The following is a 24,755-nucleotide window of genomic DNA, read 5'->3' as shown; positions in this document are numbered from 1 at the left end:
ATAAGAATTAACGACCCGGTTTTACCATGATTAGGACACCCTTCGTTCAATTAAAATATTTCTAAAAGACAAAAGCTAGTTGAAAACCCGGCCGGATGTGCCCGTAGCAGTGACCGTTGCCGTTGCGTGGCTGCTCGAACTTCGTCCAGCTGCTCGAACCGCACCGTCGCCGCCTTTCGTCAAGTAACCTTTTCGTCAAGTACGCGTTCCGTCAAGCGCCCGTCGCCCGTCGTACACGCAGCGGGACCACACGCACACCACCGTCTCCCAGGCGCCGTCAATGTGCGCCCTGCTCAGCTGTGTGCGTAACTGCGTACGGGCGGCCCGTACATTTTGCGCCTGTGTGTATGTGTGTGTGCGCGCGCGAGTGTGTTTGTGGGCAGAATCATAACCTAAATGACCTGAGTCCCAAAAAGGTGTGCGACGAAAAAATCGAACCCATTTCGCGGACGGGCATTTGTTTTTGCCGTGTTTGCGCGTACCGTCGCTCGTCCCGTGTTTCCCCGTTCACCTTCGCGCACACGTGCAGAACGTACGGGTAAGTTGGCCGTTTGGCAGTGATTTCAGTCAAAAAAAGACGGGTCAGAAGCTAACAAAAAAAAAAAAAAAGAAAGGACCATTCGTCGAAAGGCCAGCAGAGGCCCCCACAGCTTTTGTGCAATCAACCTCTCCGCAGCAGCTCGGGTGGATTTTCTCTCTCACTCTCTCGCTCGCTTAGCTCGCACTGTGCACTCTTGCAAACGCCAGATGAATGAGAACGGGCCTGAAGACAGTCGGGCGGCTGAAGCAGGGTAAGGCAAAAGAAGGAAACAAAACCACTTGCCATTGTTGCGGCACCAGCACCAGCAACATCCGGGAAAACAGGACGCAGCGGAAAAATAAGATTCGGAGGTGAAACTTTTCATTGCAAAACCCTCTGGGTCCACTAACTCTGGGCGGAGTATGTGCGCAAGAGCGAAAGAGATAAAAAGAGAGAGAGAAAGAGAGACCGAGCGAGCAAACCACGGAGCCTTCTTCTATCAAAAGACATTAAGAAAAATAATACCAGGCGAATAAATAGCGCGCCCCGCACGTGTGCGTATGTGTGAGTGTGTACCGTTTTAGAATCGTGATAAAAAGCCGTACGTTTCCTGGGTCGTACTTTCCTTCCCACGGGTCCTCGCGGCACCCTCTAGAAGAGCAAGAAGAAAAAGTGTGCCCGTCCCGCATGTGTATGTGATATAGAAAAACAAAGTTAGGCCCAAAAAGCGAAGCGGCCACAGTAAGAAGATAGGCGAAGGTTCTCGATAAGAACACTGTGGTTGTTACATGTGCGTGTGTGTGTGTGTTTGTGTGTGCTGTGAAAGGGCTGAGCTGGTGTGCCGCAAGTGAGCAATTAAATGAAGATGAAGCAATGGAAAAGTTGACAGAAAAATGGAATGAAAAGACAGCGTAACGAGAAGAGTAAAAAAAAACCCCCTTTCATCATTACAAAACGCATTAAATTCGTACACACACATATACAGGCCACCGAGCAGCTTCCAACACGCTCGTACATGCGCGCACGCACACACACACGCACGTACGCACGCACGCACACGTACCAAACAGCAGCGTAAATCGGAAGCTGTGTGTAGTGGTGTGTGTGTGTGTGTGTGTGTGTGTGTGTGTGTGTGTGTGTGTGTGTGTGTTTTTACTACTGCTGCTGTTGCCCGCACCACCACCCCTCCTCCAACACTATTCCGCGTACGTACGGGGTGGACAGCAGCAGCAGCAGCAGCCGAGCGGCCGAAACATCTGATTGTGTTCCGGGTTCTGTGCGGTTCGGTCGTGTCCCCATAGGTCGTCGTGCAGTGCCCAAAAGGTGTCACCAGTGCGGGTTGGTCGCTTCCCACCTCTTACAGCATTTTTGGCAAACACGTAAGCGGGCGCACGCGAGTACAGTAGCAGCAGCAGCACACACACTTCGATCAATGTTTGTCCATCCCTCAACCACCTGGCCCCAGTGCCCCGCGGCCCCCTGTCTTCGGTCGGTCGGTGTCGTCATCGTCCGTCTTGGCACACAGAAAGTGTCACGCGGTGGGGGGAAGAGAGAGGAGAGAGAGAGAGAGAGAGAGAGAGAGAGAGAGAGAGAGAGAGAGAGAGAGAGAGAGAGAGAGAGAGAGAGAGAGAGAGAGCGGGGCAGGGAAGCGGCTATTTCAATTGTTTCGGGAATATTTTTATTCGACCGGGAGTTTGGTCCCTGCGCGCGCGTGTGTGTGTGTGTGTGTGCGGGGAGTGAGTCTCCTGTGAGTCAGCAGCAAATCGCCCGCCGCCGCCGCCGCCCCATCTTCTTCAACAATCAATTGCCATAAAATCGTGTTCCACCCCCCACCCCCATCGCGCTTGGCCGTGGTCGACACCATTTGACACCTTTACGCGAATATGTGTGAAAAGCAAATGGATTTTTTCCTTCTCTTCTGTGGAATGCAAACATTAACACACCAGTTTTTCATTTTCTTCTCATCCTGTGTTTTTTCTTTCTTTTTTTCTTTTTAGGATTTGATTGGCGACAAATTTTTGCATACCAATTTGTTCGGGACGGAAGAAATAAAGCCGCAGCTGCGTTTGGTTTTTTTTTTTAATTATTTCTGGTCTGCTGCAGCACTGCAAGATAAAGGGGGAAATTTGCGGCATATACAAAAAAAACGCAACAACTCAAAAGAGCATTCCCTTTACGAAAAGAGCACCCAGTGCCCTTCGCCCAAACGAGGTAAGCGAGCGACGACGACAAAGGGTGGCATGGGTGTTAAAGTTTTAATTTCATCTTGTTCCGTTTTTTTTTTTTGCAAATATCATTTCATGTTGCTAATAATGTCACGCATCGCATCGTTTTCGAAACTGACCACGACGACGACAACAACGCCGACGACGACGACGATCACAATATGGCATTTTGAATTTTGTTGCTGGAACTTTATTATTATTTTTTTACGTTGTTGTTCATCATTCACAAATTTTGCGGTACGTATACTGACTGGGCCAGCAGTGGTCATCAACACATCGTTCGTCCCTTTCTGCTGCTAAAGAAATCCGCGGAGCAAAAACCATTCTCCATGAAACGAATGAGCAGCGCGTGTTAAAGTTTTTGAACCTGCTGTACTCGAACAGGCGGGTTTTTTTTCCTTCTTCGGTGGTACCATGGGTCATCGAAGAAAGCGTAATAATGTACGTACACACATACAAACACTCCGGTGGGTGGTAAAATAATTGCGTGTCGATTCGTAGGCCGTTTGTTTATTTCTTTCGCCCTCCCGCAGTAACATTTAACAACGGCGAGGCGTTAAGTAAGAGATTTGCCGTGTTTTAGCTGTGTTTTGTTTGAGTGTAGATAAAGTGTCTGGATAGTGCTTAAGCAATCGGGCAAACAAATAATCATCCAGTTGTTATCGGGGGGGGGGTTCGTTAGGAGGGCCGTCAAATTTGGTCGAATTTGATCTTGAATGTGTGCTTTATAAATGTATGCGAAATAAGAAAAGCCTGTTAAATGTTGAAGTTATTTTAACGGAAATTACCGTCCCATGTACGTGTATGTATAACGACGAGTCTTTTTTTGTTAAAAAAAAAATATCCAAATAAGATTGAGGAAGTCGTTATGAACTTTTCAATATTAAATGCAATGCAATTTATGTAGATTTTAATGGTTAGGATGGCATAATTCGCAATTCGCTTGAACAACAGCAGTGAGGAGCAATGATATGATGTGAATAATTTCGTTGTAATAACAAAATTGTCAACATTTCGAATAATTAAACGTGCTAGTAATTTATTTGTTTTCCCTCCCAAAACCATTGAATCATTCTTCATGGGGGAGGGGTGTCTTGATACACGTTAACAGAAGGTACATTTTCCTTAGAATTCCTTAGCAAAAGCAGAAAAGGCAGCTTCTTACTAAAAGGTTTTTTTTTTGTTCTATCAGTTGTTCTGTATTCCACCTAAAAGTGCAACTTTTCGTTAAAATCCAATCGTAGGAGCCCAAATATGTTTTTATGCAAGACACTGTGGTTGTTGAATGCTTTCTTTTTGTAGCATTCGATTTTGTATTTCGCTTTGCCTAATACTTATTTGAAGGATTTGCGCGTAATTTAGGTGTCTTACATGTATGTACAAATGGATAAAGTTAATTTTCGTTTTAATTATTCGGCTGAAATTTACGAATACAGTTAATTATTGATGTTTAAAAATGCGTGAACAATGTTGACTAAATTCTGCGGGTAGCAATATCTTTGGCACCTTTCAGTTGGAATAGCAAAGCAAGGAAGACGGTCTTAAAATTGTATTCAAAGAAGCTTCAGAAGAAATTGCGCTTTGAATTGAGCATTGCAAAGAGGTGTCAAAGTTCAAATTAGCACCTGCTGTAAAGGTACTTTTGATGGACGTCCGATTTACATTACGTTCCTGGCCACCGACAGCAATCGTTACTAATTTAGTGATGGGAAAAAAATGAAGATTTCGTCGGATATTTTCCGGACAGGCGTTTAAGTCCAATGATGCTACGTATTGATAGCCACAAAGAATCAAAATTTACTTTCAAACGATCCATTCCCATGGAGATTCTCCGATTGATTTCGCTTCTGAAACTTCTTATTTCAATGCAAGAGCTGATTCTCGTTAATTGAAATCGCTTAAAACCAATTTGGTATTAGTGTATGTTTCACGTGCTCAAAAATACGATGGATTTACGATTGTGCAAAATGTGCCCATCATCAAAACAAGACGTCTGCAAGGTTTTCGCCGCATAAATCAACATTGCAATTTGTAATTTGATCGATACCTGTACCTCTGTTTTACAGCATTATTGTGTAAACATAAGTATTTAAAGCATAATACAATTATATTCTAAAGCAGACAATTTCTAAGTACAAGAAAACCGAATCATACAGTACAAGCGCATTATTCAACTCAAATCGACCAAATGTTGCACACCCTTTGGAAACGGGTGCTGGAAATCATACACTAGCACTAGCAGCCGCGATCACATTTGCACCATACTAGCACCCCCTAGCCGCGCAGCAGCACTTCGCAATCGTGTACAGGGAATTACACTCAAACTCATTCTCTTTCCCATATTTTCTTTCTTACTTTCATAAAAAAAAAAAAACAAAAATACTCGGCGGCCCTTTGTCGGTGCAACACGCTTCACAACAACATTGAACAACATCAACATCAACAACATCATCATCATCATCATTGCCCCTTTACACACACCCGGAACGCCGGGAAAATGATTGGAACTCGCGCCTTTGCAAACGCGGAACAACAAACTTGCCCACTGTGCTGCGCGACCGTGCAGATGTGTGAACGTGTCGTTGCCGCTGGACTGTAAACGCGCCCCCTGCAACAGTTTGAACTCGCAAATTCGCAACCGGAACATCGTTCGCACAGCAGACTTGGCGCGCGCGCGCGCGATCGCAAACACGCCCCTGGCCGCTTTGGGTAGCCTGAGCGTACCTGGCTCCAAGGGACAGAGATTGATTATTTTGTTACACCTTCGCTTTTACGTGTGTGTGTTTTTGTTTTGTAATACAACCGCCCGCCTCCGTCCCCCCCCCCCCCCTGTCCCCCAGCGGGTGGCGTGTAAGTGTGTACAGTGCAAGCAGCAAAACACTTTTTTAACCGGCGCCGCGACCGCGTACACCCACGTATAATGTGGATCATACGATGTAAAATTTAGCCGGAACGCCCCAAACCACCACACACTTTTTTCTACTCCCCCAGCCCCACGCTTTGCCGTCTCCCGTTTGTGTGTGTGTGTGCGTGTAATTGTGTGTATTTATGAGCGTATTAATGTAATTGAAAGTGCAATTTATAGTACGAAAAAGCGTGTACAGTGTTTATATATATAGTATAAGTATTATATTTTAGAAAAAGTTTGCATTTTGCGCAGCCAGTAAGCAGCCAACCGCGTTTGCCCTGCTAGCGCCACAGAAAGCGTTGTGATATAGGTTTTGAATCTGAGCAGGGTTAGGAGTTCCCTTTTTTGTTTGTTTGTTTTGCTCTTCTTTGATGTAAATGTAAAACCCCCCCGTTGATTGAAACACAACTTTTAACAAAAAAATACAGACGATAGGAGCGGCAAAAACAAAACAAAAAACGACAAAATCGTGCGTACTGTGTGTATGTGTGTAACCTCAATTTGCAAAACAACTGATAAAGGGAGAGAAGTGTGCTCCGTGTGCGCAAACTGCAGGCCGTCCGGGAGGGCAAATTCTAGTGATCATGGCCTGCGCCGCCCGCACGACGCCCGCGTGCTGAGTAAATAGTAAATCCCTGTGCTTTCCCGTGCCCCGCCGGCACTGCTCGCTGCTAAGTATAGAAAATGCAGCACACCGGCAACAAGTTAACCCGCAGCAACTAACTGACCGAGCGTGCGTTCCGTTGCGTGCGTGTGGTTGTGTGGCCGCGCGCGCACATGGCCAGCCAGTGTGTACGGGGTTTCTGTTTGTTCTATGTTTCGTCGTTGTTGCTGTTTGTTTGTTTGTTGTTGACGTAAGCCGAGCCCGTGCTGTTGTGCCGCAGATGTGAACAGATGTGAACAGCAATCGAACGTCGGAGAGCGGCCCGAAGAGCATTTCTTAAATTCGCATTTCGCAACCGGATCGCGAAGAAACGGGATCGCGCGCGCGTGCGGCCTGTGTGCTTTTTTCTTTGTGGCCCCTGTGTTCCCCCGGGCCGGATGTTACTGGACTGGCGGGGTGCGTGCGCCAGTCGTTCCCACACCGTGCAGAGTATTCGTGCACCAACACCACCACCATCAACCGGCCCCGGTGGCATACACCGCGGCGTACCAGCGCCAACAGCAACACCGCCACCACCAGCGCACACGACTTCAACATTTATCTTTTGCATTTCGTCATTTCTTGGCCTACTCGATCAGCAGGAGCAACAACAGAAACGCACCACCAACAGTAGTAACACGAGTAACACGACGCCACACACCACCGGTAGTACAGCAGGCGGCGGCAGGATGGAGAGCCCGAGTGCCGGCGGCAGGCGTCGCGGCAATTCGCGCATCAATGCCGAAGATCAGGCGCTCGATCAGATCGCAAAGGAGGTAAGTCGTACAGGGCAGACAACCCGCAACCCGGCGACCACTGACAGGTACACGGATGGTTTCGTTTGTTGCGTTTAGAGACAATGAAGGAGTTGGCTTTCGAAGCGGCGTACACATTAGATTAACTGGAGGGGTTTCCGAGTTTCAGTCATTCTCTCTGGCAAGATACTTCTTGGGTTGGGAAATGGGTTGGATTTTAGGTTTCTCTTTTTTTTTGGGAAAGGTCCTCCAAAGCGTCGACTGAGTCGTGCTACTATTACTATTGAACGTCTACAGAGATGAAAAACAGTGGATAAAGGGAGATCCTGGATAATGATGTATTCTCTGGAGCGCACCCACCGCTCTGATCCGACTCCGACTATTGTTAGACCGATTCTAACACCGGAAAAATGACCACCACTAATTCCAGATTCGGAGTCGTCTGAATGCGTCCGGAGGCATCTGGAGGCGTCAGAAGTCGTCCAGAGTCGATCGGAGTCAACAGGAGCCATGTGTTTGTGAGCAGAGATTTCATTTTGTTGTGGTTTTTGTCGAAGGCTTTGTCAAGACCTTTATTTCCAAGGCTTCGGTCGACTCCGGACGGCTGCAGACGATTCTGAACGTCTCCGGATAATGCTGGACGTACATATCTACCTTCCGAAGTCGGATCCGAAATTGTCTGTGTCGGATGGGAACCGTCTCCGGATTTAACCTGTTAAACCCATAACTATTCCTGGAGCCTTGCACTACATAGGAAACTAAATGCGGTCCTGCAGGCATGTCAGGTCCTGAGTCATGTCGTATGAACTATGGTATAATTAAGAGATCTACAATGACACGGGCAATATACACCACTGCCAGGCTACAAGCTGAAGCAGGCAGAAATTAAGGATCTAGCGAAGGAGTACCGAGAAGGAATTGAACTATTGAAACGTATACCCTTCCGGGAGAAGATCTTGACCGGGGAGTCGAGTCCTAGGAGGATGCCGGGATTCTTGATAAAATAGCAATGTTCTCGAATGAACCTAACAAATCAAAATCTCTGATGATGGGTGCTGGATATGTTAGATAGTCTGGAAATTGGAGCAGATGGAGTCTTACGAAGAAGAATGTATCTTCTTTGCACAAGCACCTAGCAACACAGAATATCAAAATATTGGCTATGCATCTAAACTGGTACAGAATGGTTTGGATCATGACACTTATAGTCCTGATCATTAGACATTAGTTATATCATTTAGAAGTGTCATGATTCAATAAATTATCAAGAATCCCTGCATCCTCCTAGGCATCCTTATCATAAATGATACAACTAATGTCCAATGATCAGGGCTATGATAAGGATGCCTAGGAGGATGCCGGGGTTCTTGATAAAATAGACGTGTCCTCGAGTAAAACTAACAAATCAAAAACTCAGATGTTGTGTATCTTTTGGGTGCTGGATATTTTCTTTTTCTTCTTCTTCTTTTTGGCTCAACAACCGTTGTCGGTCAAGGCCTGCCTGTACCCACTTGTGGGGTTGGCTTTCACTGACTTTTTTGGACTACCTCTCATTGGAGGATTGTCAGTGCTTCGTATGGCAGCACGGTCCATTTGGGGCTTGAACCCATGACGAGCAGGTTGTTAAGTCGTGCGAGTTGACGACTGTACCATGAAACCGGCTGCTGGATATTTTAGATAGTCTTTTGATTGGACCAGGTGGAGTCTAACGAAGAAGAATGTATCTTCTTTGCACAAGCACCTATCAGGACAGAACATCAAAATATTGGCTACGAATCTAAGATGGTACAAAATGGTTTGGATTATGACACTTATCTAATGATCAGAGCTATGATAAGGCCTCATCAATCAATTAAGTAACGCTGACAATGGAAGGGAGGGGTCTGTGATCAAACAAAGTTTGGAGAGCACTGACGTAATTGAATGAAGTTTTGGACGTAGCGTGAAAGCGAGAAACATCGAAAGGATGTACTTGTACGAAGCTGTGAATCGTTTCAAACCCCCTAATGCTGAGCTTCTAACCACTATGATGAACCACTGGTCTTACTAGTCCGCATAATGGATCGTGTCATCTCGAGAACTTTATTGATCACTCTCGTCATCCCGACCGATAATGGGGCCGCCGCCTGCACGTCTCCAGCAGCAGCAGCAGTAGTGGCCAGAAACCCTAGGCCGGCTTTCCACCCAAAAACTTCCGCCAATACACACACACACACACGCACACAACACGCGCTGCCCTCGCAAACCGGATGCAAACCCCGCGCTAATGGACCAAGAAGCAGCAACCAGAAGTCTGTGTGTGTGTGTGTGTGTGTGTGTGTGTGTGTGTGTGTGTGTAGGGCGGATGTTTTCCAGCTGGGCCCACATGCTCTGCCCCGCCTGTGCGCGCACGCTAAATGCATTTTTTTATGTCGGCTCGGCTGCAACTGGAAGGCAACGGCGCGCAATTGGATCAGCTCGTTAAAAATGTGTTTCCTCCTTGTTGGGAGAAACAAGAGCTCATCGCTTGTAAGGTCGGTACACCGGTACACGTGGTTTTGCCCCGTGCGCTTCCCGTTCTGGCGGGGTGCGTTGACATTTCGGAACCGCGGATCCCCGTATCCCATTACCACTGATCTCCGGGCACCCGGACCCCGGCCTCTGTTTTGCCGCTGCCTGCAAAACAACAATAAGCAGACGGAAAACGCGCGGGCTTTGTCGTCGGACGGTAATGATCGTTTATTTGTCTTTTCTTTCACTTTCTTCCATCGCCACCGTCGATGCGATTGATTTTATAGATTCGGGATTTGGGTTTCCAACTGTTTTTAGGCGCGTAGAGGCGTTGGGGGGTAATGCGAGAACGCGAGTGACAGCAATTATCGGCCCCGTAACGCGGGAAAATGGTCTCCGTTCGATCGGGGAGTGATTTTGGGAGAAGGGGGCGATGCGCATCGACCCGGCCCGCGTAATCGTGTTGAACGTTTGGGAAGAAAAATTACACGCCATTACCTTGGGTTTTTGGGGTTAGGGGACACTGGGGCTTACTCGTCCGGCTGCTGTTGCTGGGCCCAAAGGTCTCCCGGGTGGAACTTTATTTAATGTACGATTTTTCACCACTCATTGTGGACGAGGGGGAGGGGGGGAGAGATAATGTTGGATGACTTTATCCATTATTCTTACTCGACGTTCTATTGCCGCTGAAAAATGGGTTTTCTGGTTGAAAACTCAATTACCGTGCGCGGGACGGGAAGCATCTGTTGGTTTGGATCGGACAGGAATGGGCTGGCTTTTAGTTGTTGGTAAATAGTTGTGCTAAATGCTGTTGCATGTTTAACGGTTATAGGAAAATTCATCGAATTCCAATTGAATCTACAACGAGCGCTCACTAGCTTAAGACCTAAAATGGACCGTCATTTGCATGCTTGCATGATAACAAAATTGTTTGGCAAAAAAAAAAAAGGTTTTGCTAATGCGATCTACCGGATGTTTGCTGCATCATCTGATAAGAACTGTATCTTGATCGTATCGCACGAAATTTAATTGATAACAGGTATCGAGCTCTTGGCAAGTGGAAAAAAATGAGCTCCACACTGTTACTGCCTCTTGTAAGCTAATCGTAAATTGTATTCACTTCATGAACTTACAGAATGTTGGTTATTTACATTTTATTGTTGGATGTATCTGATTCAGATTCGTGAATCTGCATGAATCTTTGATATTATTCAATAAATCTGAGACTGAAGAATCTTTCCATTTGAGATCCAAAAGTTCATCAAACTCGAAAGATTCATGAATCTCAAAAGATTCCTTCAGCTTGAACTTCTTCTTGTTCTTCTTCTTGGCGTAACGACCTACCACGAATCATGTCAATCTATGTACAGGCTCTCGTGACTTCTTCTTAGCAATTACGACACATAACCGGATAGTCAGTCCTTGCTACAGAGAGAAGGTCCATTCGAGACTGGAACCCATGACGGGCATATTGTTAACCCGTGCGAGTTGATAGTTGATACAGTCAAAGGACCGACTCACATTCAATATCTTTAAAATCTTTTGTGTCTAAAGATACATGGATTTTCAGAGAATCATGAATCTTCAAGGATTCATGGCTCTTTGGAGATTTATGAACCTGGAGAGATTCATGAATCTTTGGAGATTAAAGAATCTTTATGAATTGATGTCTTTGAAGGTTCGATTCGAGATTTGAATCACTCATTGCTGAAGATTCGTATGAACGAATCTCAACGAAAGATTCATCAATCACAACACTATTAAATTTAACGTTCTGTTCCTAAATATTTTGTTATGTCTCGTATTGGTTTCAAATGACATCGACTTCACGAAGATCTTACTCTGCAGCATTAAAACTCAATTCAAATCGATTCAACCGATCTTCTTAAATAGTAACGGCGAGCGACGACGAATGAGTGACTATAAAACAAATAACCCCGCACTTAGTCATTTCGTTTTAACACTTTTGTTCTTTTTTAGGAACAAAAGTGCTCCTTCCAAAAAAACAAAAAGCCGGAAGTATCGGCTCGCTCGCCTGGTTGAAGAGCGCGAAGCGTTCGAAACCTACCGACGGATGTGTTGTACGCCGCGAGCGGAAGAATTACAAATTACCCCGAACTCGTCGGACGGGCAACCCGAGAGCAGCCCCCGGCAAGCGAGACAAAACTATAGGTTTGCTAAAGGCGCCCGGGCTACCCTGAAATGGCTTAGCAACAGCGGCAACTTCGACCCGAGACAGCACAGCAAGGGGTTGAACTGCTGGCCCCCAGTAGTTGCAGCGAAAATCCAAAGCGGAACCGGAAAACTCGCGTCAAATCCCGGCCGGGGCTCAGCTGTCTTTTCCTTTGGTTCCCTTTTTCTCCCTTCGGGGGCGGCCTTCCCGCACACCACTGAGGATATTACCGCTCCGCCGAAGACGGCACACGGGTCTCGCGCAAACGATCAATCGATCTTTGTCACATTTGTCGCCGACGTGTATCGCTCTCCCCCAGCCGCGCCGATGTGTGTGTGTGTGTGTGTGTGTGTGTGTGCGCGCGAGAGTCGGGATGGAAAACGATTGACTGACATGTTTCCTCCCCGGACGAGAAAAACAATGCAACCCACCACCACCACGAGGAGGGAAAATGCTTTGTAATTGCTCCCTCTCTTCCCCGGTGACACGCTTCAGCGACGCAGTAATGCCCATCGCCGCACCGTGTGTCGTGACTCCTCAATGGGCCCGGAAGCCCGGGTAAAAGGTGTGACCCATTGCCGATGATGCCGATTGCGCATCTTACACGCAGGGAGATATTATGAAATGAGTTGCAATGAGTTCCGAAGTACGGGTTTTGGAATGTGTGTCTGCCGTCTTCCAGAAATCCCACAAACTGGCGGAGTCACGTACGCAGGGGGTTTTTCTGCCAGTTGCGTCCGTGCTCGACGACATCAACGACCCCTTGGTACGCATTACGGCAAAAGTGGCTAAAATTAAACCACTGCTGTCGCCCCATCCCTTCGGGGGACGAACATTAAAAAAAACGCTTCGGCTTCCGAGAAGGAATGGTTTGCGCCCGAGCCTGTGGCCTGTGTCGTCTCCCCGTATGCTGAACTGTGCGTCGTGTTTATGTTGCACTTTTCTGTGGCTCTTCCCCAATCCACTCCAGCGCCCTTGCTCTGTCTTGGCCTGTCCGAGGGACAATTACGCAAAACAGAAAGGAAAACACGGCCAAACCAGCGGAAGCTACGGATTGTTTTAAAAAGACTACAACGGAATGCCTAAGAATGCTCTTGTCTATCCTGGAACAAACCCTCGGGGCTTGCGTTAGACGCCCCAACGTATGGGTGACGTATGGCGGCGCCCTCGCCTCATCAATCGGCATGTACCGAGTGAGTGAGTGAGTGATCTGTCTGCCGGTTGTGTGATGGGGGGATGGAACCACCGGAAAGAGGAAAAATCCAAATGCGTGCAACGCGGTGTGTGATACATTGACACGCGGCGGCTAGACAACACGCACAACCGATCGCGGGTGCGTCTGATTCGCAGCGCTAAAGATAGATCACCGCGCCCGACGCTTGACCTGAGGGACGTGCGGTTGTTCCGCGCGCATCGATCCGGTTCCGGCGCGGCACTGGCAGGAGCCGCTGGAGCCTGAAGGAAGGGGGGGGGGGGGGTTGCGGGCAAGACAAAACCAGACAGACAGCGGTGTTCCCGCTGACAGATGGTGTCGCATCCTCCGCGCACGACAATTGTACTGCACACCTCCACGTACTGCCCGTGCAGTTTGTGATTAACGTGTCGGGCGGTACGGGGACGTTGGACCGGTGAGGTTGGGCGGGCGTTTTGCGCGGAGCGGAGGAAAGATAGTTCTATTTACAGTGCAATACATTGATCTAGTTTCCGGAGTAATTATTAACGTTATATATATATTTTTTTGTAATTTCCTTCTTTCCAATGACAAAAAATGCAACAATCGATGGTTCAATTGCAGGGTTGGAGGAGCTTCGTTGCCATATTTGATTTACATTTGATCGTTCCATGGGTTTTAATCATGTTTTGTGTGGTGTTAAATAGCACAAAAACTATTATTATTATTATTATTATTATTATTATTATTATTATTACTCGTTTAATGGAGAGAAAAAGTTCCTTGTGAATGTTATTAAGTTTCTCGCATTTTAAATAATCCAAATTTTCTTCCTCTTGCTCCGACTTGGGTTTCTGAATCTTGCTTCTGGATGGTTATTGAATATTATAGTTTTATCCATAACAGTTCAGTAGACACTCATCTACTGACGATCACTCTTTTGAATGAGTTGAATCAGAGTAAAAGAGTAGTTATAGGGATTCAACTCTCTTTCAATCACTCTTTTGCGACATGCAAATCCTGCATCGCATCGTAGTGTCTCACTCGTTTGTGATTAATCTCCTTTGTGATTCGGCTCACTTGCTGAGGTGACTCGCCGATCAGCGATCAGTGAACGTGAAGTAATTAAAAATAATATTTAAACGATTCAAATCACTCACTCAACTTGCACATATCTATACAGAACCGCCACTCCTACGTATGAAGAGGGGTGGCCGGGGGAGTATTCATTCGAGCCTTGAACCAACGACTTGTTGGTAAGGATGTCTCATACGCTCCGGCTCGAAGGACCAAAATATGCAGGGTGTTTCGCTGATGTTGCGAATGCGAGAAAAAATATAATCTTCTACTACCATATTGTTTTCTCGCATTCGCAACATTAGCGAAACACCCTGCATACTTTAGTCCTTCGAGCCGGAGCAGCGTTCGCCTAGCCGCTGCCGTCCGCCTAGCCGTCACTTGGTATCATGCCGGCCAAGCGCAAGGTCGATGCCGTTGCATTCGTTTCTCCCGTGCGTGTGTGCATGCAGCAAGAGTGCCAAATACAACGCCCCTAAAGCAAGAACAAAAAAAGCAACTCACACCCTCCCAAGATGCTGCACACGCATTATTGTGCCGCTCGGATGCACACACACACACACGGCAGCACCCCTTGGCACGTTAAGACACGCGGTAGCGTCGGCCGCACGACCCATTCAGACGGATGTCCAAAAATAACAAAATCCGCATCGCACACCGCCAGACACACCGCGAAAGAGAGAGAGAGAGAGAGAGAGAGCATCACGCTCGTCTGCCGTCCATTCCGTGCAGCGTCTTCCCGTCCCGGGGGCGATCTGTCTGTCTGTCGCGCGGCTCGAAACGGAAATGCATCTCCTTGCGCGAGTGTTTCTTTTTTTCCTTCTTCTTCTTCGCTCTGTTAGACGGGGGAAAGTGGAAAAGCCAATCGGCAAACCGTGGGTCGGCCACAGTCACTCCCGGTTGACCGAACGTGCCGCACGCGCGCGCTACCATTCAACTCCGTCGTCCCTGTCGGCAGGAGAGAGAAACGCACCGAACGGCGGATGCTGCGCAACGTCGTCGCGTACGCACATATAGGCCGTTGCCGTGTTGTCAGCTGCTTTACCGCGTGCTTAAGCTCAAAGTGCGTGCAGAGGGCTGGCTTAATCGACGAATGTGCCGCGTGCGTGAAGCACAGCTCTCGGTGCGTTGCGATAGTGTGTGGTGTGTGATGTGCAAAGCGTGGAACACAGTTTGGTAGAGCAGAGAAGCTTCTTGTTCTTGTGTTTTGGTGGGTGGAAGCGGAAATTAAGGCAAGCCGATCGAACGTCACTCGATTTTTAGGATGAAAAGTACACTTGCAAGTTGGTAGAAATTCGCACAAAACCACCAGAAGGACCGCGGGTCTGTAGCGTGTGCCTGGAACCTCCAGTTCAATCTTCAATCAAAAAGGCTCTTCCGTGAAGCAGCAGCAAAAGAGGAAAAAAGGAAGCCAAAAAAAATGGTTCAGCTAAAGCCGCAGCAAACGTCGCTCGCCAGCAAGCTGGTGGTGCAGCATCACCAGTGCGGACCGTCGCTGAGCGACTGTCTCGAGCTGGAGGCTGCCGGTCAGCCGAAAGGATTAGCCATCAAGGGAACCTGGCGCTACGTGAGTAACAGTGTGCAGAACGGGCAAAGCCATGGCAAAAGCCAAGGCTCTGGTGGGGTGGGGGTGAGGGGGGGGGGGTTTGTGTTTTGGCAACGAATGGGGCACTATTCATTTTATGTACGTCTCCGTTGTTTGTCGGCGTGTGGGCTATAATTAGCGCCGTGCTGTGTTGCACCGCACGTGTTGACAATTCGGCTGCCCGAAAGGCGCATGATCCGAGTGCGTACTTCATTCGTTCTCCCCTAGTTTTATGCATAATTTGCAACCTTTGGTCTGGAATGTGTAGGGGATGAGTGTGCAATACACCAGAATCGCTAACTCTGCGATGCGTGCTGGACGCGTCACATGATTTAGTCCCGAAGTAGTTTTTATGGTTCAGTAATTCAGAGATATAACATGATGCTGTTGCTGAAGTGCTGTGCTTGATGACTCTTTCGTAAATATAAAAAGAAAAGATTTTCGTCATGAAAAGAACCGAGGATCTTTGAAATTTCCAAATTTCCAAGAATGTGTACATCGTTAAAGATGTTTGAATTCCAAAAGATTCGTGAATATCTAAAGCCACCAAAAGCAACCACTGGTACTATATTTCATGATACGGATTATTTCATAATACAAGGCTCTTAAACCTATCCTATCTATCAAGGCCCTTAAACCATGAGAGACTTATGAACGTTTTCAAATTCATAAAGCTCTGAAACTTGAAATATCAGTCTGCAAAGATTTACGTTGAAGATCAAGACTGAAAGAAGATCTTCATTTTCAAGAAATAATTGGACGGGTGATAACTGTGAATGATCTCGCGTAGCTCGCACAAACCTGGTAAAGCATTGGCTCAAGGAATATCTTTGCCTGGTAGTTTTTATTTGTAGTTTGAAGAATTGCTATCGCTTGAGTGAATGCCTCTCGAATGCCGAACGCTATTTAATAGGCCTGATAGGATACGGTATCGATCTGATTTTGTTATTACCAAGCCCAACAATAACTATCATGGTTGATATTAGTGTCATTTCGATGACCAATATTTGATCACAAGTAGATAGTACCAATAGTCCAATACACCAATAGTAGATAAAAAAAAACACGGTAGGATTTACTATCATCTGACTGGGACCGAGCATCCAGCAAGATAGAGGCGAACCAAGGCTATCAAATCGAACGTGACTTTATTCCCATTTGAAGCAATCCTTCCCCTAGCACGAACTGTATACGGTTGGGGTTTGTTGGATACCACAAGAAGAAAAGGAAACATTGTAACACTGCATTTGCAACGGGGTTCTTTCTTTATCCCAACACAAAGCAACTCTTTCTCGAATTGTTGAACTGCAGTGTCCAAAACAGGCAAAAGAAACCCTGAAGGGATATGACAGTACGCTCTTTGATTCGTGTTGATGCCACCCACAGTCGTGCGATATTGCAGGGAAACCCTGCCAATAAGCATTCACGTGGTTATGATCTCTTCTTACCGAGAGAGTGGTTACGATATGCAAAAACACATTTAGAGTCACATAATCTCACTTCCGAGGCTAACAAACTCGTCCCAAGCAGCTAAACTAGTTGCAATAGACACACACTCATACAAACACGGTATAGGAAGCTGTCGTTTAGTCAATTTCACTTTCACCTAGTTTCAGGGGGGAAACGCTTACAGCGATACGAGATCAGACGCTTAGGCTTGCATTGGCACCGTCCATCCGATGCCAATGCGAAGTTAATGCCCTTTTGTGGTAGTTTGGTTCTTCGCTCCGATTAGCAAATGCTGTTCCCAATGCAGAGGCGCTGGTGGCGGCCCTCTCAGTAACACGAACCCCCCCTTTTGATATCGGCACCCGGTAGAAAGTGCACTGGCATGGGCATGTAATAGCGAACAGAAGAAGATGAAGGGAAGACACACAACTACACACATTAGCGACTCGCAAACGCAAAGAGAGTTAATAGAGCATGTAAATAAGCATCGAGCTTTGGGTCGGTGGCATGTCGGAGAGAACGCGCAACTATTGATGAGTCTAGCGATGTGAGCACAGCAGACAGACGGCAGGCTCGGAAGCAAAGCGTGCTACGTGATGCGGCGATGTGTGGAAACTAGGATGCGCGCGCCCAGTAGCTCGGTCAGATGCCTTATTTAGCTTATCTGGATTCCACCGATGGAGGCGAAAGGCGTTCGATGATGGCGCAAGGTTGGACGGTAGCTCAGAAGCATGATGCCCGTTATCGCACCATTTTTTGTTTATCTCGCCTGTGCTACTGTTCTTTGGATTTTCAACTGGCAGTGAACTCTCTCTCTCTCTCTCTACATAGTCTGCAGGCTTGATAATTCGATCAATTCCAGTACATTCAGGTCCCTCAAACCTGCAATTCTTTAGCTCCGTATATGCTGATTCCATGACGTGTACAGTGTTGCGCTCTCTAACTCATGATTTCTATTTTTGATACGAAGATATCGTCTAGAAACTAAGCTAGATTCTGCAATCGTACCCGCAGCTTCCTAGAGCAATTGTTAGATATGCGTTTACAACGTATGGTAAAGTATACTAAATCTTCTATCTCCTTCCAGCGCGTATAAACTTCTCATACCCTCAAGCGGACCCATTGCGGTCTGTAGACTACAGAGAGCTAACTGTACACAATTTTGCCAAGTCTCAGAATATGCAATCAGTTCAGGAACAATCTATCTTCCGCTCTAAAAGTGCGAAGCGCACAAAATACCAGAGCATGTAATCTGCTGTCAACCTTCCCTACACTATCCACCACCAACCACCCGTTCATAAAGACGAGAAGGGTTAGCATTTATGTGTTTCTACCTTGAGTTTGTTGTAAAACTGGCTGGAATTGGTTGTTATTCCGTGGGAACAATTCTCACCTTTTCCCGTGGCCATTGTTCTGATTGTTCAACTTGTTCATACGACTAGAAAGAGATAGATAGATGAGAGAGGCTTATTGTTTGTGGCAGCTCCTCTACGCACACACGACGCGCCGGGCCTTTGCTAAACAGAACGTGACCAATTGACAGCGGGGTCTGGTGTGCTCGTTTTAAATTCTATTGTTTTTTTTTTTTGTAAACAACTGAGGAGGATTGTAGTTTTCTCGCTCTCTTTTTTCCATCAAGGCATCTTGCTGTGGGTGCTGACGTACTTCGAAGTTTCTCAGACGCCGAGGGTATTATTGACCTTTCCTTCTCTCTAGGATTTCAGTTTGTTAAAGCTTGCTAGCGACATCCTAGAATTGATCACATCCAATAAAGTGTCAGCTATAATTAATAGCTCTTTTATATTACCACTCATTATTGCCATCACATTGGAGGGAGGGATGTCTTCAATGGCTTGATCTGTGATTCTAGCAGTTCCTGTTTTTTTTGTTTGTTGCCTTCTATTTTGTTAGTCATATTTTATGACGCTCCCCTTTCCACCTTGTGTACACTGCGGGCGCGCGTCTCTGTGTCACCAGCTCCGTTGGTTCGCGCCGAGGTCTCTTTTCGTCTGCTTTTATTTGATGATTGACGTAATATCTTACTCACAGCTCCCATTCATCGCGTCCTTAACTTCGAGCTCGCGTCAGCTTTTCGGTGCGTCCCGAACGTTCGACAGCTGTGCGCGCGGCGGCGGCGCCTTACGAGCATTCTTCCCACGGAGCGGATTTCGGCCTTTGGCTGCCGAAGGTTGCCCTAATGAATTGCATCTGGAACGATGCCCGGAACGGGGGAAAGATGGGCGTTGAACGCCCCGAGTGGGAAGACAATGTTTTCTATATGAGCTATGAAGTTTGTTTGCACACTTGGGGAAGCCAACACGCCCCACGGCAGGGGACTCACGAGGATTACAGGAGACTCTCGAGATACGACCCAAACAAGATGCGACGATTTTGACGTTGACAGTTTAACCTTTAAGTTGGCAACCGGATACCCGGGTATTTTTTTTAACTTTAAACTGCAATAACTTTTGATTCATTGCTTTTATTGACCTGAAATTTTCCGTAGCCTCCCAACTTTTAATTTCTGATTTTTTGGTGCATAATTTGTAATTTTAAACAGCCTATAAGTATTTTATTTTGATTTTTTTTAAACTTTACCACGTAAGTTGGCAACCAGCATACCCGGGTATTCCATACATTTTGTAAGGAGAATGACGTTTCTCTTCTTCCTCTTTTCGTATTGTGCTTATTTTCGAGTCAAATTCAAGCGATTCCAAATTTCAATTTGACCGTTATTTTTATAATAAAATGAATAAACTAAATGAATAAATGAAATAGAAGAGAATATATGGTCGGCATTACTTGCTTACAACATTAAAATATAGAAAGCATTGTTTACCTATGAAAATCATTAATTTTTTGTATCAAAACGTGTGGAATACCCGGGTATGCCGGTTGCCAACTTACGTGTGTAAATCTGGTTGCCAACTCTACGGTTAAAGCTGTCATCTAGCTGAAATTGATACAGGTAGTCCCCAAGATACGCGGCGCTTTATCTTTATACAAATTTAGCAATTCCTTGAGTCACAGCTCAAAATTACCCGAAAATTAGCTAAACTTTGACTGGAAACCGCGTAACACTACTTACACGGACAGCTGAGATATGCGGTTTCTTCTCGGGCCGCAATAATAACTCTGTATCTGAAGTTTTATTTTTGCTTCCTGATTATCGTTACATACACATTTATGAAGACTTTCTACCTACTCGAACTTGGATTTTGACATAGTGCATACACGATTTCATTGTAAATTAATGCATTCTGTTAAATTGTTTTATTTAAAATACACGAAATTGACTTCTAGTGGACTTTTCAACCACTGTTATAAACGATGTCGATATTGACATTTATTCGATATACAGTAGCACTTCGATTTTCCGGGTTCGGATTAATCGGCGGACGGCTTCACCATGCGCATGAATTTGACAGCTGATCAATCGTGGCGAGAATTTTATTTTGCGTTGTTCCGATTGAAAAACACATTTGTTGTGCAGCTGTCTAGTGTCTAGTGATGACGTATATCGAGGCGTGCAACGATAGACATTTCGAGCAAGCACGACAAACTTTATCTCAAACCCGTCAAATTCCAGACATTTTTCAATGTTCGATTGGTGCCAGAGCGCAGGCTTAATAAAGCCTGTTGTTTTTTTTTTAGTGAATCTGACAGTTGTTGGACCCGATCAGTGAAAATGTCCCGGTAGTTTTCCGTTCCCAAATAAAGTCGTATCGCGGGGCTTCCCTGTAATAGGCGAGCGATCTCGCGCTCTCCCTCTCGCCCACTGATCTAATCTGGCTGGAATGTTTACTTTGCGCCGTGCGCAATAATTGTCCCGTGGGTTGACATTATTCTTTCGCTGTGTGCATCTCTCCAGCCCATCTGGATCATTTCGTGCGGCGCCTCTGTATGGGTACCCACTTTCACTCGCGCGCGCGCTCGCGCCCATAAGCTCGCCCGCCTTTTCTCTCGCAATGGCTCGCTAGCGCTGTCTCGCTCGCTCGCAACCTGCGCTACCCGATCGCTGCTACCTGGAAGTGCGCGCTGGGCTCGCCCGCAGTCTGCGCGCGTACGGTGGTGCGGTACGGTCGGTGTGCGCTTTTTAGTGTGTGGGCCGGTTTTCTAACACTCCCGGACGTATTGGGAAGCGTGTGTGCGTGTGTGTGTGTGTGCTAATAGTTGCGAAAGACAGTGGCCCTTGCCGCCCTGATCCAAGAAAAGCCCGTGGTGGACCCCTGTGTTTGTCGAGCTGTGTCACACGTCAGTGTCGTCATCGGCCGTTCACTGCACACACTGTGCCAAACACTTCTAACCGTGTGCGTGTGTGTGTGTGTGTGTGGAGCTCACGTATACTTCTCGTGCCACTGCTATCAATCACAAAGCCACACGCTTTTGTGTTACACAAACAATAGGACGGCGAGCTGTGTGTTGCTCGCTCGTTTCTGTTGGTCCGTCCTTCAATCAACAGCACTGCTCTGTGTGTGTGTGTCATTGTTCTTTCGGGAATCAAAGTGCGCACAGTGTGGCAGAGTGTACACTCCATTTGGCACACGCCGCTCCTGTCATTTTTTTGGGGCGCTTTGTGTGTCTGTGTGTGTGAGAATAGAACAAAAAAACAGTTTGTGTAATTTGTTTGTGGCCAAGAGAGGGTGCCCGAGTTTCGGTATTACAGTTGTAGTGTAGTTTTCATATAACAAAAAGCAAGAAAATGCAACGCTACATCATCGAATCCATGACGGTCGACTGTGGCGTCATTGTCGGGCACAAGAGCAACGCCAGCAGTGTGGGCGACATTTACGAGCTGGCAAACAGTGAGCTGTCGCTGTGCGAGTACTCCTGCACGACTGGCGACGACGCGCCCGACTGTGGTGGTGACGGTGGTGCTGATGATGGTTCGTCTTCACCCGAGCAGGGCAGCAGCATCCGGAGCGACAGCTACCACGATTCGTCCTCGCTGCAGGACCCGGACGATGGGGGGGCGGCGATCATCCAGCAGCAGCAGCAGCAGCAGCAGTACCAGCACGGCGGCTACGAACCGCACCGGCAGTACCATCGGCTGTCCGTGTCGCACACCGGCGACGAGTTCAGCTCCGAGGAGGATGAAGCGTTCGTCGAGCTGCTCGAGCGGGCCAGCGACATTGTAGGTGTCTGTGGGGTTTTTTTTTTCAAAATCAATTTCAGCTCTGGGTGGCTGGTCATCTGTTGCTACCGGGACTTCCGGAACATCTGGGACCGTGTACCCCGGTGTATGTGTTTTGTCTTTGGTGGTAGAAGAATATTACATTGTCCGGCTTTTTTTGTGTATGTTGCCAACCTGCTCAAATTTACAGGGTTTTCCAGGAATTATCATAGCTGTGGGACACTTTATTGAGTCCTTAAGCGAAATGAACTAAATGTAACCAGAATTGGACTCTATAGCACCCTTGTTGGACAAATCTAATTTCAATTTCAATAGGAATTTCAAAAGCAGCCTGTCCAACAAGGGTGCCATAGACTTCAATTTCCAACGTATGAAGTTCAATTCCCATAAGAAAGAGTCAAGGAAGTGTCCCACAATCATAAGAACCCCAGGAAAACCCTGTATGCTTTATTTTCTGCGTCCTCTTTTATGTTTTGAATTGTTTTTTGTTCTGTTCATCTCATCATTCGCCGCTTCTCTCTATGTTTCATTTTGACAGTGGGGGCGCAAAAAGCGGGACAGTAATTTGAGCCACTGAACACAAAAATTGCATTCTTATTTTATCACACAAAATGCCAAGAGGGTTGGGCGACATTGCATTGCGCAACAACCGGTGTGTCGTCGTATCATGTGTCTCTAATAAAATAACGATCAGGTTACTCGCCCCCCCTCTCTCTCTCTCTGCAAGCGGGAAGCTTACCTTTGGCATTGTGACGCGCTCGATCGGGTTCGAGCCGGCCTGGTGATCGGGTTTGGGAAAATGGCCGGCGAACCAACAGCCGCGTGCCAGGCACGTCCCAGCGTAGTCGTACTTCGTTTCTTTAGGAAGGGGAAGGAGGTATTAATTATGTGTCGCTGCAATCGCTAATATATATGTCTCTGTGTGTGTGTATAAACGTTGTCCACTCTTCGTCTACTCCCACCCATTTTTGTGTGTTAATCTTCGTTACGCCTCCGGGAAAACATATCTCCGTGTGTGTATTGATGCGATGTGTCTAATTACTTCTTCTGTTTTCATTGCACTTGGCTTCCCGCCCCCAGGCCGAGGCACGATTAGCGGCACGGCGCCAGGCCCGTGCGGAGGCCCGCGAGATACGCATGCGCGAGCTGGAGCGGCAGCAGAAGGAGCTGGAGCAGACGGCGGACCGGGTGTTCGATCTGCAGCAGCAGTCGATCGGGCTGTCCGAGCCGGCGACCGCGCTGGTCGCGACGACGCCCCGGTCGAGCCGCATCCTGGCGCAGAATGCGGTGACGCGCGGCAGCGCCCTGTCGTCGCGCCGGAACAGCGAGGACTCGCTGGAGGAGGAAGCCCGCAGCCTTCGCGACCTACGGCACGAGCTGAAGGTAACAGAAAGAGAGAGAGAGAGAGAGAGAGAGAGAGAGAGAGAGAGAGAGAGAGAGAGAGAGAGAGAGAGTGGACGCTTCCTGTTGCAAGATCATCTAACTAACTTCCTTTCTATGATTCGGCAGGAAGTGGAGGAGCGCTTCCGGAAGGCGATGATTGCGAACGCCCAGCTCGACAACGAGCGGTCCTCGCTCAACTACCAGATACAGCTGCTGAAGGACAAGCTGGAGGAGGTGGAGGAGTCCCACTCGCAGCTGCAGCGCGAGTACCGGGAGAAGTGCCGCGACCGGGAGGCGCTCAAGCGCAACAACGACAAGCTGAGCGAGGAGCTGAAGCTCGTCCAGGGCCAGCTGCAGGAGCGGGACGCACTGATCGAGCAGCACGGGCTGGTCATAGTCACGGTGGAGAACGAGGACGGTACCGATGCGCACCGCGCCCTAGTCACAGCGGATAACGCGCAGCTGCTCAAATCCGTGCCCGGTTCCCTTGGTGGGTGTTTCTTTTATTTTATTATATTTTTTTGCACGTGTTCGTGTCTCTGCGGCAAAGTTTTATATGTATTTTTTTGTTGTTTATTCCCCCCCCCCCCCCCCCACACAGACGTAAGACTGAAAAAGTTTGCGGCCGAAAAGCAGGAGCTGCAGACGGAGCTGCAGTCGCTGCAGCAGCAGCTGAACGATATTAAGAGCAAGGGCCGGCGGTACACCTCCATGAACGGTTCGCTCGTCGATGACGATTACGAGGATGCGCAGCGTAAGTAGCGTGATGCGTGTGTGTGTGTGTGTGTGTGTATGATGGTCAAATATCATTTAACCCGCTGCCTTGTCTGTTCTGTTCACCAGGCGAAGCCAACAAGCTGATCACCGAGTATAAATACAAGCTGCAGAAGGCGGAGCAGGAGATCGCGAACCTGCAGGCCAGCCTGGCCCGCTCGGAAACGCAGGTGATCCGGTACAAGAGCACGGCCGAGGCGGCCGAGAAGGCCGAGAGCGATCTGAAGATCGAGCGAAGAAAGCTGCAGCGCGAGGTAAGCGAGCTTGACAACGAGCGGGCCCGGGGGGGAAACAGGGTGACACGGATCTTTTCTGCCGCCCCTCCCGGGCGGGGAAGAAAGTGTGGAGGAGAATCCGATCGAAGTGTATTTGTACTCAATTTTTGTTTTCTTCCCATTACACTCTTTTACTCGCCTACACATCACAAACAACACACACATATATACATATACCAATTCGCTCATATTG

General features: G+C 47.5%; 1 protein-coding gene across 13 annotated transcripts in view; it reads left to right on the top strand.

Moving 5' to 3' along the window:
* The first annotated feature begins 237 nt into the window (after window positions 1–237).
* The window catches only part of LOC120955001 (leucine-rich repeat flightless-interacting protein 2), a 30,483-nt gene continuing 5,965 nt past the window's right edge, over window positions 238–24,755 (top strand). The window contains exons 1-9 of one of the 13 annotated variants that reach the window (XR_005751779.2): window positions 238–538; window positions 2,518–2,731; window positions 3,008–3,186; window positions 5,312–7,072; window positions 21,903–22,130; window positions 23,211–23,513; window positions 23,640–24,003; window positions 24,115–24,267; window positions 24,357–24,541. Coding sequence is in view for 12 of the 13 variants with exons in the window: in XM_040375480.2 (XP_040231414.2) it covers window positions 6,695–7,072; window positions 21,903–22,130; window positions 23,211–23,513; window positions 23,640–24,003; window positions 24,115–24,267; window positions 24,357–24,541 (1,611 nt within the window). In the remaining variant the exon portion in view is untranslated. Of the gene's footprint in view, window positions 539–712; window positions 892–1,215; window positions 1,368–1,412; window positions 1,900–2,517; window positions 2,732–3,004; window positions 3,187–5,311; window positions 7,073–14,717; window positions 15,530–21,902; window positions 22,131–23,210; window positions 23,514–23,639; window positions 24,004–24,114; window positions 24,268–24,356; window positions 24,542–24,755 lie in introns of those variants that run through there. The other 12 variants (XM_040376228.2, XM_040375480.2, XM_040375649.2 and 9 more) reach the window with 12 other exon arrangements.

Source organism: Anopheles coluzzii, chromosome X, assembly GCF_943734685.1.
Source record: "Anopheles coluzzii chromosome X, AcolN3, whole genome shotgun sequence".
Taxonomy (NCBI): domain Eukaryota; kingdom Metazoa; phylum Arthropoda; class Insecta; order Diptera; family Culicidae; genus Anopheles; species Anopheles coluzzii.
This window is presented reverse-complemented; position numbering and strand designations above follow the sequence as displayed.